Source organism: Chiloscyllium plagiosum, chromosome 6 (genome assembly GCF_004010195.1).
Source record: "Chiloscyllium plagiosum isolate BGI_BamShark_2017 chromosome 6, ASM401019v2, whole genome shotgun sequence".
NCBI classification, from domain to species: Eukaryota; Metazoa; Chordata; class Chondrichthyes; order Orectolobiformes; family Hemiscylliidae; genus Chiloscyllium; species Chiloscyllium plagiosum.
The window spans coordinates 46,899,648-46,917,278 of NC_057715.1; the positions used below are offsets into that span (position 1 = coordinate 46,899,648).

General features: G+C 41.6%; 1 protein-coding gene across 1 annotated transcript in view; it reads left to right on the forward strand.

The window, feature by feature from the left end:
* The window catches only part of abcc4 (ATP-binding cassette, sub-family C (CFTR/MRP), member 4), a 438,076-nt gene that overhangs the window by 325,737 nt on the left and 94,708 nt on the right, over window positions 1-17,631 (forward strand). The window contains exon 24 of the mRNA XM_043692688.1: window positions 8,953-9,042. Coding sequence (XP_043548623.1) covers window positions 8,953-9,042 — 90 coding nt within the window. The remainder of the gene's footprint in view (window positions 1-8,952; window positions 9,043-17,631) is intronic.

The window sequence follows — 17,631 nt, forward strand, 5'->3', positions numbered from 1 at the left end:
TTACAAACAACAGTGGCCCCAACACTGGTCACCTTCTTCCATTTTGAGAAACTCCCTTCAACTACTACTCTTTGTCTCTTGCTGCTCAACCGGTTCTTTATCTACCTAGCTAGAACACCCTGAACACCATATGACTTCACTTTCTCCATTAGTCTACCATGGGGAACCTTATCAAACGCCTTACTAAAGTCCATGTGTATGACAATCAACAGCCCTTCCTTCATCTATCAACTTGGCCACTTCCTCGAAGAACTCTATTAAGTTGGTAAGGCACGATCTCCCCCGCACAAAACCATGTTGCCTATCACTGATGAGCCCATTCTTTTCTAAATATAAATAGATCCTATCCCTTAGTACCTTCTCCATCAATTTTCCCACCACTGACGTCAGGCTCACTGGTCTGTAGTTACCTGGAATATCCCTACTACCCTTCTTGTACAGGGAACAACATGAGCAACCCGCCAGCATATCATCTGTATTTAAGGATGCCAAAAAGATATCTGTCAGGGCCCCAGCTATTTCCTCTCTCGCCTCCTTCAGCAACCTGGGATAGATCCCTTCAGGTCCTGGGGATTTGTCCACCTTCATAACCTCTAGCCTACCCAACACATCTTCCCTACTTATGTCAACGTGATCCAGACTAATCAACTTCTATCTCAAATCTCAACATTCATCATGTTCCTCTCAGTGAATACTGATGCAAAGTAATCATTCAGAATCTCACCCATTCTCTCAAGTTCGACACACCTGATCAGGTTGTTAAGAAGGCATACAATGTGTTCTCTTTTATTGGTAGAGGCATTGGCTTTCGAAGCCACAATGTCATGTTGCAGCTGTACAAAACTCTGGTGCAGCCACACTTGGAGTATTGCATGCAGTTCTGGTCACTGCATAATAGGAAGGATGTGAAAACTTTGGAAAGGGTTCAGCAGAGATTTACTAGGATGTTGCCTGGCATGGAGGGAAAGTCTTATGAGGAAAGGCTGAGGGACTTGAGGCTGTTTTCGTTAGAGAGAAGAAGGTTGAGAGGTGACTTAATTGAGACATACAAGATAAGCAGTGGGTTAGATAGGGTGGACAGGGAGACCCTTTTTCTTGAATGGTGATGGCTAGCACGAGGGGGCCCAGCTTTAAATTGAGGGGTGATAGATATAGGACAGATGTCAGAGGTAGTTGCTTTACTCATAGAGTTGTATGGACATGGAACACATTGCCTGCAACAGTAGTAGACTTGCCTGCTTTAAGGACATTTAAATGGTCATTGGATAAACATGTGGATTAAAATGTAATAGTGTAGGATAGATAGACTTCAGATTAATTCCACAGGCCAGTGCAACATTGAGGGCCGAATGTTCTATGTTCTAAAAAAAATTAAACTATTTCCCATGATAGGAGAATGGCCAACCAGACACATTATTTTCAAACACTTGTAGTATGCAAAAAAATCCTTATTTTAGAAACAATGGAATAGTCTCAGACTGTCTAAAAGCAGCCAATCTGATACTGAATATCGATACTTATTATACTACGGAAATATTTTTTTGTAAGTTAAATATGCATTTTAGCAACTTGTCACCTGATGGAGTTCTCCAAAGTCCACAAAACAACATATCCTTTTAAAACCACGCACATTAGAATTAGATCTTTTTAATCCAACCTGATTTCTAGAACATAGAACAGGCAGCATTGGAACAGGCCGTTTCGGTGACCACGCTGCTAATATAAATTAATCTCACACGCCTGCACGTGGTCCATATCCCTCGATTCCCTGAGTGTTCATGTGTCTGTCTAAATGTCTCTAAAATGTTGCTATTATGTCTGCTTTAACACCCTGCCTGGCAGCACGCTCGAGACACCTACTATCCTCTGTAAATAATCTTGCCTTGCATATCTTCTTTAAAATTTTCCCTTCTCATCTAAAATCTATGCACCTGGTATTTGACATTTCCACACTGGGAAAAAGAATCTGACTATCCAATTCGTGCCCCTCATGATTTTATATATTTCTGTCAGGTCGTCCCTCAGCCTTCCACCCTTCAGCGAAAACAACCCAAGTCTGACAAACCTCTCCTTACATATACTCCAATCTTGGGGACAGGATACTCACTCTTGTGCAGTTATTTCAGTGGTGACAAGGGAAAACAGTACGCTCCTGAAGACAATTTCACTCTCAACAATTGTCTTTGAGTTGGGATAAACATTTCTGGCATCATAGGTAGCTTGATTCGTTCAATCCTGCCATCAACAATGGGGCTCAGTATGTGGAAAGAATGCAGTTTCTTCTGGGCAGGTGACATTAGGCCAAATGAAAAGCAACGGATTATCCTTCTGACTGCTTGTGAACCTACAGCAGTTTTTGGTTGTTAGGAGCCAACTTTCCCTGAGGCATCAAATGCTAAAACCTTTCAAGATTTAACCGATTTAGTTCAGGAATATTACAACCCCAAGCCGTCTCCTAATTCTGATATGCTATCAGTTTTATTGAACAGTTCGAGAACCAGGGAAATCCATATCAGGATTTTTGATGAGGTTAAGACAACTGGCAGAGGGAGAATCCAGGAGGCTGGAAAGCGAAGGAATCATCAAACCAGTACAAAAAAGCGAAATGGGCAGCACCAGTGGTACTAGTTGTGAAGCCTGACAAATCAATTCACCTTTGTGAGGATTTTAAGCAGACAGTAGACCACTATCGGTGCTGGACAAATAACCAATTCCGCGCATAGAGGACTTGTAAACAAAATTGGCCGGGCGGGGGGGGTGCTGTCCTTCAAGAAGTTGGACATAAGCCACGCCTTCCTACAAATGGTCGAATTCAGCGATGGGCCCTTACTCCAATTACAAGTTGGAACGCCATCCAGGAGACCGTGTGACAAATGCGGATCCTTTGAGCTGTCTCCCACCAGCAGATAAACCACCAGCAATGCCTCCCCTGGAAGAGTCCGTTCTGGTTTTAAACTTTCTGGACACCCTTCTGGTCTACGCTGACAGTATCTAACCGAGGACACAAAAATATCCCATCCTGGCAAAATTAAAACACCTGATGGTAATGGGGGAAACGAAAGGGCCAAGACAACCAGAATAGAAATCATTCTGGACCATGCGAGACTAGATCACTGTAGAGGATGGCATATTACTATGGGAGGAAAAGTGATTGTTGTAAGTAAAGGTCGCCATCAGCTACTGGCCGAACTCCACCAGGATCATCCAGGAGTTTCCAAAATGAAGATGTCGGCAAGCAGCTGTGTCTGGTGGTCAGGATTTGATACCAGCATAGCTGTGATGATGGAGCAGTATCTAGAGTGCCAACAAGGACAAAACCTCTTACTACCAACAGTGCCCCCAGATACATGGGAATGGCCAGGTAAAGTTTGGTCTCAGTTGCACGCTGACTATGCCAGTCCTCTCGTGGGCTCCATGTTTTTGGTCATTGTGGATGCGCATTCAAAGTGGTTGGATATTTACTCAGCAAACTCAGGAATAATGGTTAAAAAGCTGTGTGCATCGTTCGCAATAAGTGGACTCTCAGAATTATGAAGTCAAAAGTCACACGACAACAGGTTATGGTCTAACAGGCTTATTTGAAATCACAAGCTTTGGAGCACTGCTTCTTTGTCATATAGAGTGAAATAAACCTGTTGGACTATAACCTGTGTCATGTGACTTCTGACTTTGTCCACCCGAATCCAACACTGGCTCCTCTACATCCTGAAAGTATTGGTCACAGAAAATGGGACGTCATTTACAAGCGGGAATTTTGAGTATTTCCTAAAGTCAAGTAGCATTTGGCATGTTCTGACAGCTCCATATCATCCATCATTCAATGGTCTGGCAGAAAGAACAGTCCAGGCAATGAAGACAGGCTTAAAGAAACAGCCCACAGCTTTACTTCATACCAAACTGTCCCCGTTCCTGTTTAATTATAGGACCAACCCTCATGCAACTACAGAAACATGCAAATGTAGAAAATAGGTGCAGGAGTTGACCATTTGGCTGTTTGAGCCTGCACCACCACTCAATATGATCATGACTGATCACGTAATCTCAGTTTCCCATTCTTGTTTTCTCTGCATAGCCCTTGATCCCTATAGCTGCAAGGGCCATGCCCAGATCCCTCTGGAATATATCTGAGTTGGCCCCAATAGCTTCCTGTGAAAGCAAATTCTACAGGTTCACAACTCTGAGTGTAGAAATGCTTCCTCATCTCAGTCCTGAATGGTGTAATCCTTATTCTTAGACTGTGACCTCTATTTTCTGGACTTCTCCAACGTCAGGGACATTCTTCCCTCATCTAAGCTGTTCATCTCCATAAGGTTTTTATAATTTTCTATGAGACCCCATTCATTTTTATAAATTCCAGTGAGTTCAAGCCTAGTCAATCCATTCTTTCTTTATATGGACTCGTAGAAATGTACAGCATAAAAACAGACCCTTTGGTCCAACTCGTCCATGCCAACCAGTTATCCTAAACTAATCTAGTCCCATTTGCAAGCACTTTTCCCACATCCCTTTCAACCCTTCCTATTCATATACCCATCAGATGCCTTTTAAAATGTTGCCAGTGTACCAGCCCCTACCAGTTCTTCTGGCACCTCATTCCATACATGCACCACCCTCTGCATGAAAAAGTTGCCCCTTAGGTCCCTTTTAGTTCTGGATTCCCCAACCCAGGGAAAAAACCTTGTCTATATACCCTCTCCAAGTCCCTCATTATTTTATAAATCTCTCTAATGTCACCCCTCAGCCTCTAATACTCTAGGGAAAGCAGGGACAGCTACTCCAGAGTTTTTGATGGGAAGAAGACTCCTCACCAGTTTAAACCTGATATTCTCAGACTTGGGCTTTTGGAGAGTGAAATGGCAGCAGGAACACTAATGCTGGCCACGTGCCTCTCTAAGTGAGAGAGACAATTTATTACAAGAGACAAAGTTTGATGTTGAAACCACAGAAATGGCCCTGCATGGATATGAGGCAAAGTCGACATGACATCAGGTCTTGTGACGTACAAAGTTTGGATAGATGAAGCGATCCTGAACAAGTGTGGATCACATGAAGGCTGTTACCTCACAAACTGGGCAGGAGCAAAACATATCTGGTCCCTTCCTAATGAAGAGCTTACGCTCGAAACATCAACTCTCCTGCTCTTCGAATGCTGCCTGACCTGTGCTTTGCCAGCACCACACTCAACTCAAAGGCAATTGGCCTACTTCTGCTCCTGATTGATATATATCCAAAGACTATATCCCCAGGTTTGGGCTGATAAATGGCAAATAATATTTTTGTTACACGGGTCCTATGCATTGATTACCTCCAACAAAGAAGGACCAAATCTGCTTCCCTTGACATTCAGATGGCATTACCATTCCTGAATCCTTCATTGTTAACATCCAGCAGAGATAATTGACCAAACTCGGAACTGGACATCCATATAAGTAAACTTTGCGGCTACAAGACCAGATTAGAATCCGGGTGTTCTGTAGTTAGTAACTCAACACTGACTCCTCAAGTTCTGTCCACCACCTACAAGGCGTAAAGAACAAAGAACAGTATAACACACAAACAGATCCTTTGGCTCACCAAGACTGCACCGACACATTATGCCTTTCTAAATTATGCCTCTACATTCTCCATACTCCTCTATTCCCTACTAATTCATACATCTGTCAAGATGCCTCTTAAATGTATCATACCATCACCACCTCTGGCAAGATATTCCAGGTATTTACCACCCTCTATGCGTCCATCTTACCAGCTCACCATGGATCCCATGTGACTTCACCTATCAGCCTGCCATGAAGAACCTTGTCAAAGGCTTTTCTAAAGTCCACATAGACAACATCTACCACCCTGCTCTCATCAATCATCTTTATCATTTCCTCAAAAACTCAGGTGTGTGAGACATGACCTACCCTACACAAAGCTATGCTGCCATTCTATAATAAGTCCATATTTTTCTAAACATGAGTAAATTGTGTCCCTCAGAATCCTGTAAATTTCCCTAAAGCTCACTGGCCTGTAATTTCCCCGGTTATTCCTGTAAATCAGTAATGTGACAGAAATAGCTCCACTTGCCTAGATGAGTGAACCTCCAACAACTGGAGAAGCTTGATACTAACCAAGATAAAATAATCCACTGATTAGCATCCTATCCACCAACCTAAGCGTTCATTCGCACCACCACTGACTCAGACTGATCACTGTTTATATTAGTGCAAAATATACTGCAGTAACTCACCAACACACCTTCAACAGCACTTCCAAACATATAACCTTCATCTTCAGGCTGACCAAGAGCAGTGGATATGTGGGAACACCACCAGTAGCAACTTCTGCTCCAAGCCACTCACAATCCTAACTTGGAAAAATAGAATGTAGTGGAGATGATGACTTTGTGGTATTATCACTGCACTGTTAATCCAGAGACCCAACTCATGTTCTAGGGACCTGGCTTCAAATCTTGTCACAGCGGATGGTGGAATTTGAATCCAATAAAAAAATCTGGAATTATTACCTAAACATCACCACAATCTATTGTCAATTGCCAGGCAAAACCCATCTGGTTCACTAATATCCTTTAGGGAAAGAAACTGCCATCTTTACCATGTGAATCCAAACTCATAGCAATGTTGTTGACTGTTAACTGCCTACTGAGCAATTAGGGGTGGGTGATAAATGCCCTCATGGTTTAAGTTCAAAATTTGCTGTTATTCATTCTCCAAGGCTGACTGATATCTACTCCTTTATCTGTGCAATTGTTCGTTTTTCTGTTCATTACATGGCGTGTAATCCTTGTCCCTTGCCCATTTCCCCTCTCCCCCTCCCCCCAAACCTCCACCGCCCATCTTCTACACAAAAACTTAACTTTTTGGAACTACCAGTTCTGAAGAAGACTGGATCCGAAACATTAATGTTGATTTCTCTGTACACACGCTGCCAAACCTGCTGAGTTTTCCCAGCAATATCTGTTTTTTGGATCAGAATTTCCCAGTTCATTGGAGCCTGAAAGCTTTGTAATTAATGTGAGGCCGTTTGCTCCTTTCATACTGCTGGCAAGCAACCTTGTTCCATGATGAGCTCCAGTGTGCAGATGAGGATCCCATTGAAGCCCATCTGTTGTCCCCAGTATCTACTTAAAGCTGAGCCTGAATACTTTGGCAGTGTTAGTGCCAGGTTAGCGCCAGACTCACAACTCCCACTTCTTCTTGTGCATCATCAATCAAAAGAAACACTTCACTGCAGAATTTATTCACACTCTGCAGGTATAATATTTTCTAGTCTTTACTATTTAAAACAAAATTAAAACAAGGAATATCATGCCTTCCTTAAATTTTGCCTGAAGTAAATGATCAGATTAACTTGTCCACCTGTAAACCCTCTGCAGAACTGACATAAAAATCCACTCCAGGCCAAAACTGGCACCTCCACATCATAAAAAGTTAAAGTTACTTGAAATAACACATGAAATAGCAGTCATATGGGATAATGTCAAGTGTTATTTTCTTTATGCATTCATGGATAAGGGTGTTGCTGACTAGACAGCATTTATTGCCTATCCTTAATTTCCCAGAGGGCAGTTAAGGAACAACCACATTGCTGTGGGCCTGGAGTCACATGTAGGCCAGATCAGGTAAGGATAGCAAGTTCCTTACTTAAGGGACATTAGTGAACCAGATGGGTTTTTCTGACAATGTATTCATGGTCATCATGATGCTTAATTCCAGATTTCTTTTATATATTTAATTTAAATTCCACTGTCTGCCATAGCAGGATTCGAACCTGAGTCCCTAGAACATTACCTTTGTCTCTGGGTTAACAGTTCAGTGATAATACCACTAGGCCATTGCCTCCCAATTTTTGCCAATGCAAAAACAATTGACAGGTTTATTTTAGTATTTTAGGGGTCCCAAAATAAGACATTGATGTGTGTCTTGGAGACAGCAAATTTATTTTATCTTTTAACAGCCTTTTATCTAATCCAAATACTTCACATATTTATCTGATAACACTGGACTATAAAACACTAATTCCTCTTAACGTCTTTATTATCTACACTGATGCTACTGTTGATAACACAGTTAAAGATATTTTTGTATTGTATTCAAATGCTAGTGCAAGGCAACTACAATAAACCAACAAATCACATGATGGAAAATGATGCTCACATTTGCAAACTGCTCTGTTTATTGCATGACCATTAATTTATTTTATTTCAGTACACAAATGTTATGATACCTTTAAAATGCAGGTTCTTTGTACTTTTATTTCTGTGTTTACTTCACATACATAAAAATGTATTCTAGGAAATCCGCATTCCTACAAATGTTGACACTGTTCATAAAAATAGATTAATTTGTTTTATGTGCTCTGTTGTGTAATGATTTTTATAATTTGTGCTTGTTTTAAATAAGTTATCTGTTGAAAATTGAATCAGAGACAGTTTAAAAATTTAACTAAATGCTAAAGAAAATTAGATATCTTTAATCCAACTATCCTGTGCAGTTTACTCATTGACTGGACCACATAGTCTTTTCACTTATTGTTGACGCAAAATAACAAACAGCATTTTCACATTTGCAGATTCGCTAAGAAGCTAGACATGAAGTAAATCTTTTGACATTTCATGTTAAATTGTTGAATATGGGTAAAGCTTGTTTTATGCTGGTGAAGGATGTTCCTTAATCCTCAAAGGGCTATAACAATAAAAATAGAAAATGGTTGGAAATACTTAGCAGTTTTAACAGCATCTGCACAGATTGAACAAAGTTTCAAGTTGACTCATATTTTGACTTCACTCTGGTATTCTTTCATACAGCTTTAATACAGACAGTAATTTTGTGATGGAGCTGAGAATTTGACATTCAATTTTCATTTTCCTCAAGAATCTGACTGAAATCAAAGAAAAAAATATTCTTTTCCATGAGTGCAAAATACAAACTCATTTCTTTTTGCAATCAGGACCCAGTTTTGTTTACTGGTACCGTAAGGAAGAATCTGGATCCCTTTGATGACCACACTGATGAAGCACTATGGAATGCATTGGAAGAGGTAGGAAGTGCATTGCAAAATCATCCTTTACCTTGCAAACAGTGTGTTTTTGAAACATATAGTTTGCTTTAATGTGTTCTTGGTTCATGCAAGTTATTAAATATGCTGCCAATCAATTTTGTGGAAAAAGCTGAAAAGGTGCCTGTGGTTTGGACACTGAACAGCCTCAGCAGTGTGAGTATGTGATCATTATGAGCTGAGAGTATACACATACTGAATTCAGGTAAACTAGGAGAACAAGGAGGTATTTAAAAGGACTGCTGCAGAACATCACCACAAAGTTTATAAAGTAAGAACGTGGATCTGGAACCAGGAGTCGCAGCAATGTACCTCCTCTTCCACCCTATTACCAGTTCAGTCTCTTTTTTTTTTCCTTTTTCTTCCTCACCTTCTGTCATTTCCAAAGATGGGGAATATTATGGCCTTGCTCTGTTTGCAAGCACAAATGCATTAAAGTAGAAAGGTATTTTATATCACTAAATTGAGGTCCTGTAAAGATTCCCGTTAGTAACTCATTTCAAAATTCTAAATTTTGCAGTATTTTGAGTTATTCGTGAATGTAGAATTAGAGAACTTCACATTGAATCCTATCTGAGAGTATTGATTCCAGCAATTTGCCCATTCTCAATGGTCCAACTGGCTAGCCTATCTGGTCTATTCCTCGCACCCGTTTTGGTTAATGATATATGTGCAAACTCCCAGTTCTCTGGTACCTCGTCTATATCTGGTGAGGATTGGAAAATGATTCTCAGAGCATCCACTGTTTTCTCCCTACATTTCTTTTAGCCCTAAATACAATTCATCTGGCCGTGGTGGTTTTTCCACTTTAAAGAAGGTCCACCCCTTCATTACTTTCCTTCTCATTGAACTTAATTTATCAAATATTTCAAATTCTTTCTCTTTAACTAGAATTATAGAAATATAGTATTTTACAGTACAGAAGGAGGCCACTCAACCCATTGTATCTCCCAAAATAGCTACCCAGCTAGTCCCACTTCCAGCCTTATCTTTGTACCTTCTAACTTCATCACTTTTAAATACATATGCAACTCTTGTTTGAGACTTCCTATGGAATCCCCCTCCACCACTCTCCCAGTCTGTGTATTCCAAATCTTAACAACTCTCTGAGTAAAGAAATTTCTCCTCATCTCACTCCCTGCTCTCTTGCTGACAATATTGAAATTGTGACCCCTAGTTACTGACATATCAACGAGTGGAGACAGAATATCCTTCTTTACCCTGTCACGATTCTTCATGATTTTGAACGCCTCAGTAAGGCCACCCTTTAACTGCCTCTACTCTGAGGAGAATAAACCCAATCTCTCTAATCTTTCCTTGTTTCTAAAATCCTTAATTCCTGGTACAATTACAGTAAATCTTCTTTGAATTCCATCTGGACTTTACTGTATTTCCTTAAGTAAGGTGCCCAGAACTGAACGCAATACTCCAAATGTGGTCTGATTTGAAATTTATAGAGGTCAAGCATTACTTCCTTGCTTTTATACTTTATGCCACTATTTAAAAATCCAAGGATCCTACTAGCTGCCTCAACCACTGGTTTAACTCATCTGGCCACCTTCAGAGAATCACGTATGTGAACCCTGAGGTCCCTCTGGCCCTATATTCCCCTCAAAGTTGTACCATTGAGCGTGTGTTTCGTCTACCAAAATGCATTAGCTCACATTTCTATGCATTGAAAATTCATTTGCCAGGGGTCTGCCCATTTGGCCAACTTGTCAATGTCCCTTTGAAGTCGCTCAGCATCATTCTCACAATTCACCATTCTCCCCAGGATAGTATAAACTGCAAATTTAGAAATTTTGCCCTCAATACTCATCTCCTAATAATTTATGTAAACCAGAAAGAGAAAGAGTCCCAACACTGATCCCTGGGAGTATTACATTTGATTTATCCCCAATATGAGAAATGCCCATCTATCCCTATCTCCTGTTTCCTATTTTTGGCCAGCTTCTAATCCATGCTGCCAGTGATCCATCAATCCCAAAACATTTCTAATTTGCAGACCAACCTGCCATGTGATACCATATCACATGCTTTCTGAAAGTCCAAATATGCAACATCGACAGTACCACCATCATCTACCGACTGTGTCACTTTATCAAAAAACTAAATTGAATATGACCTGCCCTTGTTGACTGTCTAGTATTAACATACTTTTCTCTCTAAGCATATATTTATCTTATCATGTATCATTGTCTCCATCTGTTTTTTCACTGTTCATGACAAGCTGATAGGTCTGTAGTTTCCCAGTGCATTCTTTGTATGTTTCTTAAACAACAGTGTCACAATTCAATCCTCCAGTTCACTGGGATTAATCCAGAGTGCCTTGGAAAATTACTGTCAACGGCTACGTAGGTTCCTTTCTTACCTCTCAGCAATCTAGAATGCATCCAACCAAACCTGGGCACTTCTCTTTCTGGAGTGCTGCCAGCCTTTTTAGCACCTCTTTTTCATCTTTCACTATACTGCTCAGTTGCTCAAAATGTATTTTTTTAAACTAGGGCATTAACATTATCTTTTAATTTGGTGAAGATAGAATCAACATAATTATTTAGTACCTCTGCGGGATCCTTTGCTTCAGTGAGCAGCTTACCCTGTTTGTTCCTTATGGGGCCAACTCCACCCTTCACTAATCTTTTTATATTAATATGCTTGAAGAATACTATAATATTTGTTTTAGCGCAGCCTGCCATCCTTTCCTAATGCTTCCTCTTAGCCTTCCTTATACCAAGTTCAGCCTGTGTCCTACATCTGAGATACTCTTCCTAATTTCTATTCCTAGTATTCCAGTATGTATCAAATGCCTTCTTTTTCTTCCTTATCTTCTCATAAATATTCTTAATCATCCAAGGTACTCCAGCTTTGGATACCCTGTATTTATTTCTCATGGTTATGTACATAGCTTACATCCTATTCATCTCTCAGGATATCTGCATCACCATGGACAACTTTGATAGGCCCAACTCTTTCTTCGATCATTAATAAAAGCAAACATCTGCAGGTGCTAAAAGTCTGAAACAAAACAAAAAGTTCTGGAAAAACTCAACAGGTCAGGCAACATCTGTGGAGAGAAAAGCAGAGTTAACATTTTGAGTCCTGTGACCCTTCTTCAGAACTGAAAATAATTGGGAAAGGATGTCATTCACGTTGGGGGGAGTGAATAAAGTATATTGAGATGAAGAGTGAAAAAAAGAGGATAGATTAACAAGGAGATGGCTGATAATAACCAAAGAAGAGCTAAATGCTAGGTAGGGTGCTAATGAGAAGAGTAAATCATTGAAATGAATTGGCAATGCTTGGAGCAACCCATATAATTAGGTCCTGGTGGGGTGTGGGGAACAAACTCAGAGGAGGGTTTTCACATTCTGAATTTGTTCATTTGGTGTTGAGTCCTGAAATCGGTAAGGTACCTAGGTAGAAAATGATGTATTGTTGCTGCAGCTTGTCTTCAACCTCACTGGAGCAGTGCAGCAGGCCTGAGACAGAAATGATGGTGTGAGAACATGATGGTGTGTTGAAGTGGCTAGCAACCTGGGGTCATTTTTATAGACTGCAAAGCAGTAACCCAGTCTGTGTTTGTGTCTCAGTGTAAAGGAGACAACATTGTGAATGGCAAATACAGTAAACTGGATTGAGTGCAGTACATCTAAATTGTTGCTTAACCTACTTCACCTTGGATAGCAAAGAGAAAGGAGATAAATAGACAAGTGCTACTCCTTCTGTGATTACACAGGAGCCTACGAATGGGGTTGTGGGGAGGTGTTGGTAGTGGAGGAGGCATGAACCAAGGTGACCCAGAGGATATCATGGCATCATAGAATCCCTACAGAAATGGTCCTGGCAGAATACCGACAAGGAAGGAGAGGGGAATGAGTGTCTGGTTGTGGCATCACACTGGAGGTGGCATAAATCTGCTTATGATGGTTTGGATATGGAGGCTGGTGAAGCCCTTTTGGCATTATGGGTGGGAAAAAAAGGGGTGAGGATAGAAATGAGGGCAGAGAGTAAGTCATGGCTGAGGGTTTTGTCAACCATCATTATGGACCAGACCCCTCAAAATATATTAAGAAGGTAGCCGAGCCCCTGACCACTCTAATCTTTACAAGCATGTTGCCAGGGTTGCAGGGTTTGAGCTATAGGGAGAGGCTGAATAGACTGGGGCTGTTCTCCCTGGATCGTCGGAGGCTGAGCGGTGATCTTACAGAAGTTCATAAAATCATGAGGGGCATGGATAGGATAAATAGACAAGATCTTTTCCCTCGGGTGGGGGAGTCCAGAAGTAATGGGCATAAGTTTAAGATGAGAGGAGAAAGATTTAAAAGGGACCTGAGTGTCAACATTTTCACGCAAAAGGTGGTGTGTGTATGGAATGAGCTGCAGGAGAAAGTCGTAGAAGCTGGTACAATTGCAACATTTAAAAGACATTTGGATGGGTATATGAATAGCAAGGGTTTAGAGGAATGTGAGCCAAGTGCTGGCAAATGGGACTAGATTAATTTAGGATATCTGGTCTGCATAGACGAGTTCAACCTAAGGGTCTGTTTCCGTGCTGTACACCTCTATGACTATAGTTAATATACAACAAAAGAATGAGGAATTTGAAATAATGTAACTCAATTGGAAATCTTAACAGAATAATAGATTATTTTTCTCTAAACAATAACTGTATAGTAACATCCTATAAATACGCCCTGATCAAAAGATAAATTCAAAACACTGATTGTTTCACATGCAACTCCCTCAGCATAGTACTCCCAGCTTATGGCTGTAATTGTGCGGTGGGGAAGAATAGCTTTATCGCCAGAAATGAAACAGATGTTGAGAAAGGGAAGGGAGGAGTTAAAGGAGAATTCCTTAATCATCCGCTTGCTCTTAATTTGACAGTATTATCCTTCTTTTATTGTCGGGACATGTCAACACTGTACAATAGAGTCTTACTTTTGAATGCATCGTACTGATTTTGTCACTGACTCTTCAAGTAGCTGTGCCAATCCACTTTTGTCAGATATCTCGAAGCTTTGTAAAGTTTGTCTTCCCATCAACGCCCGACCCAATTTAGAACCTTTACTGCTGTTCTGTCTTCACGGAATACAGGGATAACTAGCCATTTGGATACAGAACTGGCTCAGGTAGAAGACAGAGAGTGGTGGTGGAGGGTAGTTTTTCAGACTGGAGGCCTGTGACCAGTTCAGTGCCACAAGGATCAGTGCTTTTTGTCATTTACATAAATGATTTGGATGCGAGCATAAGAGGTACAGTTAGTAAGTTTGCAGATGATATCAAAATTGGAGGTGTAGTGGACAGCAAAGAGGGTTACCTCAGATTACAACAGGATCTTGACCAGATGAGCCAATGGACTGAAGTGGCAGATGGAGTTGAATTCAGATATAAATGCGAGGTGCTGCATTTTGGGAACGCAAATCTTAGCAGGACTTATACACTTAATGGTAAGATACAAGGGAGTGTTGCTGAACAAAGAGACCTTGGAGTGCAGGTTCATAGCTCCTTGAAAGTGGAGTCGCAGGTAGATAGGATAGTGAAGAAGGCATTTGGTATGCTTCCGTTTATTGGTCAGAGTATTGAGTACAGGAGTTGGGAGGTCATGTTGCGGCTGTACAGGACATTGGTTAGGCCACTGTTGGAATATTGTGTGCAATTCTGTTCTCCTTCCTATCAGAAAGATGTTGTGAAACTTGAAACGGTTCAGAAAAGATTTACAAGGATGTTGCCAGGGTTGGAGGATTTGAGCTATAGGAAGAGGCTGAACAGGCTGGGGCTGTTTTCCCTGGAGCATCGGAGGCAGAGTGGTGACCTTATAGAGGTTTACAAAATTATGAGGGGCATAGATAGGGTAAATAGGCAAAGTCTTTTCCTTGGGATCGGGGAGTCCAGAACTAGAAGGCATAGGTTTAGGGTGAGAGGGGAAAGATATAAAAGAGACCTAAGGGGCAACTTTTTCATACAGAGGGTGGTATGTGTATGGACTGAGTGCCACAGGAAGTGGTGGAGGCTGGTACAATTGCAACATTAAAGAGGCATTTAGATGGGTATATGAATAGGAAGGGCTTGGAGGGATATGGGCCGGGTGCTGGCAGGTGGGACTAGATTGGATTTGGATATCTGGTCAGCATGGACGAATTGGACCGAAGGGTCTTCTGGTCAGCATGGACGAATTGGACCGAAGGGTCTGTTTCCATGCTGTACATCTCTATGACTCTAATTATGAAGCCTCTCTAACTATATTAGGATCGCTATCTCAATCTGCCCATCTTCATTTCCTGAGACTAAATCTATGATTGCACATTCTCTTGTTGGGCTTATAACATGCTTGCTAAAAAATGTTTGCGTGCACTTCAAGAATTTTGAGCCCTTTATACCTCTCACACTGTCTGTATCCCAGTTAATAGTTGAGTAGTTGAAGTTTCCAACTATTATTGTTGAACTCAGAAATAGGCCTATATGTTTGCTCCCCTAACTCTCTTCCACAATCTGGGGTTCTATAGTGCACACCTGACAGTGAGGTTGCCTCTTCTTTGTTTCTGAGCTCAATCCATATCATTTGATGCCTTAGTATGTTGTACTCCCTCACAGTTGTGTTTGAGTTTTTAATCAATAATGTTACACTGTCACCATTTTTAAATCCCATACAATGGGAATAATGGGAACAGGAGCAGTTGAGAAAAAGATGGATTTAGAATCTGTCTTTCCAATGGTAACCTTGTAGGATTAGTCATTGGGGACTTCCGAGTTAGGGGGATTGATGGGAGGTTCTGTGGGAAGGAGAGAGACTCACAGTTGGTGTGTTGCCTCCCAGGTGCTCGGGCTTGATCGTGTTGTCGAGATCCTTGAGGGGGAGGGGGAGCAGCCCCAACTCGTGGTCCACATAGTTAGTTACAACATAGGCAGGAAAAGGCAGGGGGATTCACAGCAGAAATTCAGGGAGCTTGGGTGAAAGTTGAGTTCTAGAACAACAGTTTTGTTATCTCTGGTTTGTTGCCCATCCTAGCAAGGCGAGGAATAAGGAGAGAGAGGACTTGAACATGTGGCTACAGGGATGGTGCAGGAGGGAGGCTTTCGGATACCTGGGTGATTGGGGCTCATTTTGGGATAGGGGAAACTGTACAAACAGGATGGTCTACACTTAAACCAGAGGGGTACCAACAAAATGGGGGGGGGGGGGGGGGGAATAGTTGCTGATGCTCTTCAGGAGGGTTTAAACTAATTCAGCAGGAGGATGGGAACTTAAATTGTAGTTCCAGGGTCCAAGAGGTTAAGAGTAGTGAGGTCAGAAATGAGGTTTCAAGGTCACAAGAGTTCACCAGCAAGCAGGAGGTTGGTTTGAAATGTGTCAACTTCAATGGCAGAAGCATCCGGAATAAGGTGGGTGAACTTGCAGCATGGCTTGCTCCCGAATACTTCGATGTTGCGGCTATTTTGGAAACATGGATAGAGCAGCAACAGGAATGGTTGTTGCAGTTTCCGGGATATAGATGTTTCAGTAAGAACAGAGATGGTATAAGAGGAAGGAGGTGTGGCATTGTTAGTCAAGGACAGTATTACAGTGGCAGAAAAGACATTTGAGGAATCGTCCACTGAGGTAGTATGGACTGAGTTTAGAAACAGGAAAGGAGAGGTCAACCTGTTGGGATTTTTCTATAGGCCTCCCAATATTTCCAGAGATGTAGAGGAAAGGATAGCAAAGATAATTCTGGATATGAACGAGAGTAACAGGGTAGTTCATAGAGTCAAAGAGTCATAGAGTCATAGAGATGTAGAACATGGAAACAGACCCTTTGGTCCAACCCATCCATGCCAACCAGATATCCCAACCCAATCTTGTCCCATCTGCCAGCACCCGGCCCATATCCGTCCAAACCCTTCCTATTCATATACCCATCCAAATGCCTCTTAAATGTTGCAATTGTACCAGCCTCCACCACTTCCTGTGGCAGCTCAGTCCATACACGTACCACCCTCTGTGTGAAAAAGTTGCCCCGTAGATCACTTTTATGTCTTTCCCCTCTCACCTTAAACCTATGCCCTCTTTTCTGGACTCGCTAACCCCAGGGAAAAGACTTTGCCTATTTACCCTATCCATGCCCCTCATAATTTTGTAAACCTCTATAAGGTCACCCCTTAGCCTCTGACACTCCAGGGAAAACAGCCCCAGCCTGTTCAGCCTCTCCCTACAGCACAAATCCTCCAACCCTGGCAACATCCTTGTAAATCTTTTCTGAACCGTTTCAAGTTTCACAACATCTTTCTGATAGGAAGGAGACCAGAATTGCACACAATATTCCAACAGTGGCCTAACCAATGTCCTGTACAGCCGCAACATGACCTCCCAACTCCTGTACTCAATACTCTGACCATTAAATAAAAGCATACTAAGCACCTTCTTCACTATCCTATCTACCTGCGACTCCACTTTCAAGGAGCTATGAACCTGCACTCCAAGGTCTCTTTGTTCAGCAACACTCCCTCAGAGCTTACCATTAAGTCCTGCTAAGATTCGCTTTCCCAAAATGTTACACCTCGCATTTATCTAAATTAAACTCCATCTGCCAC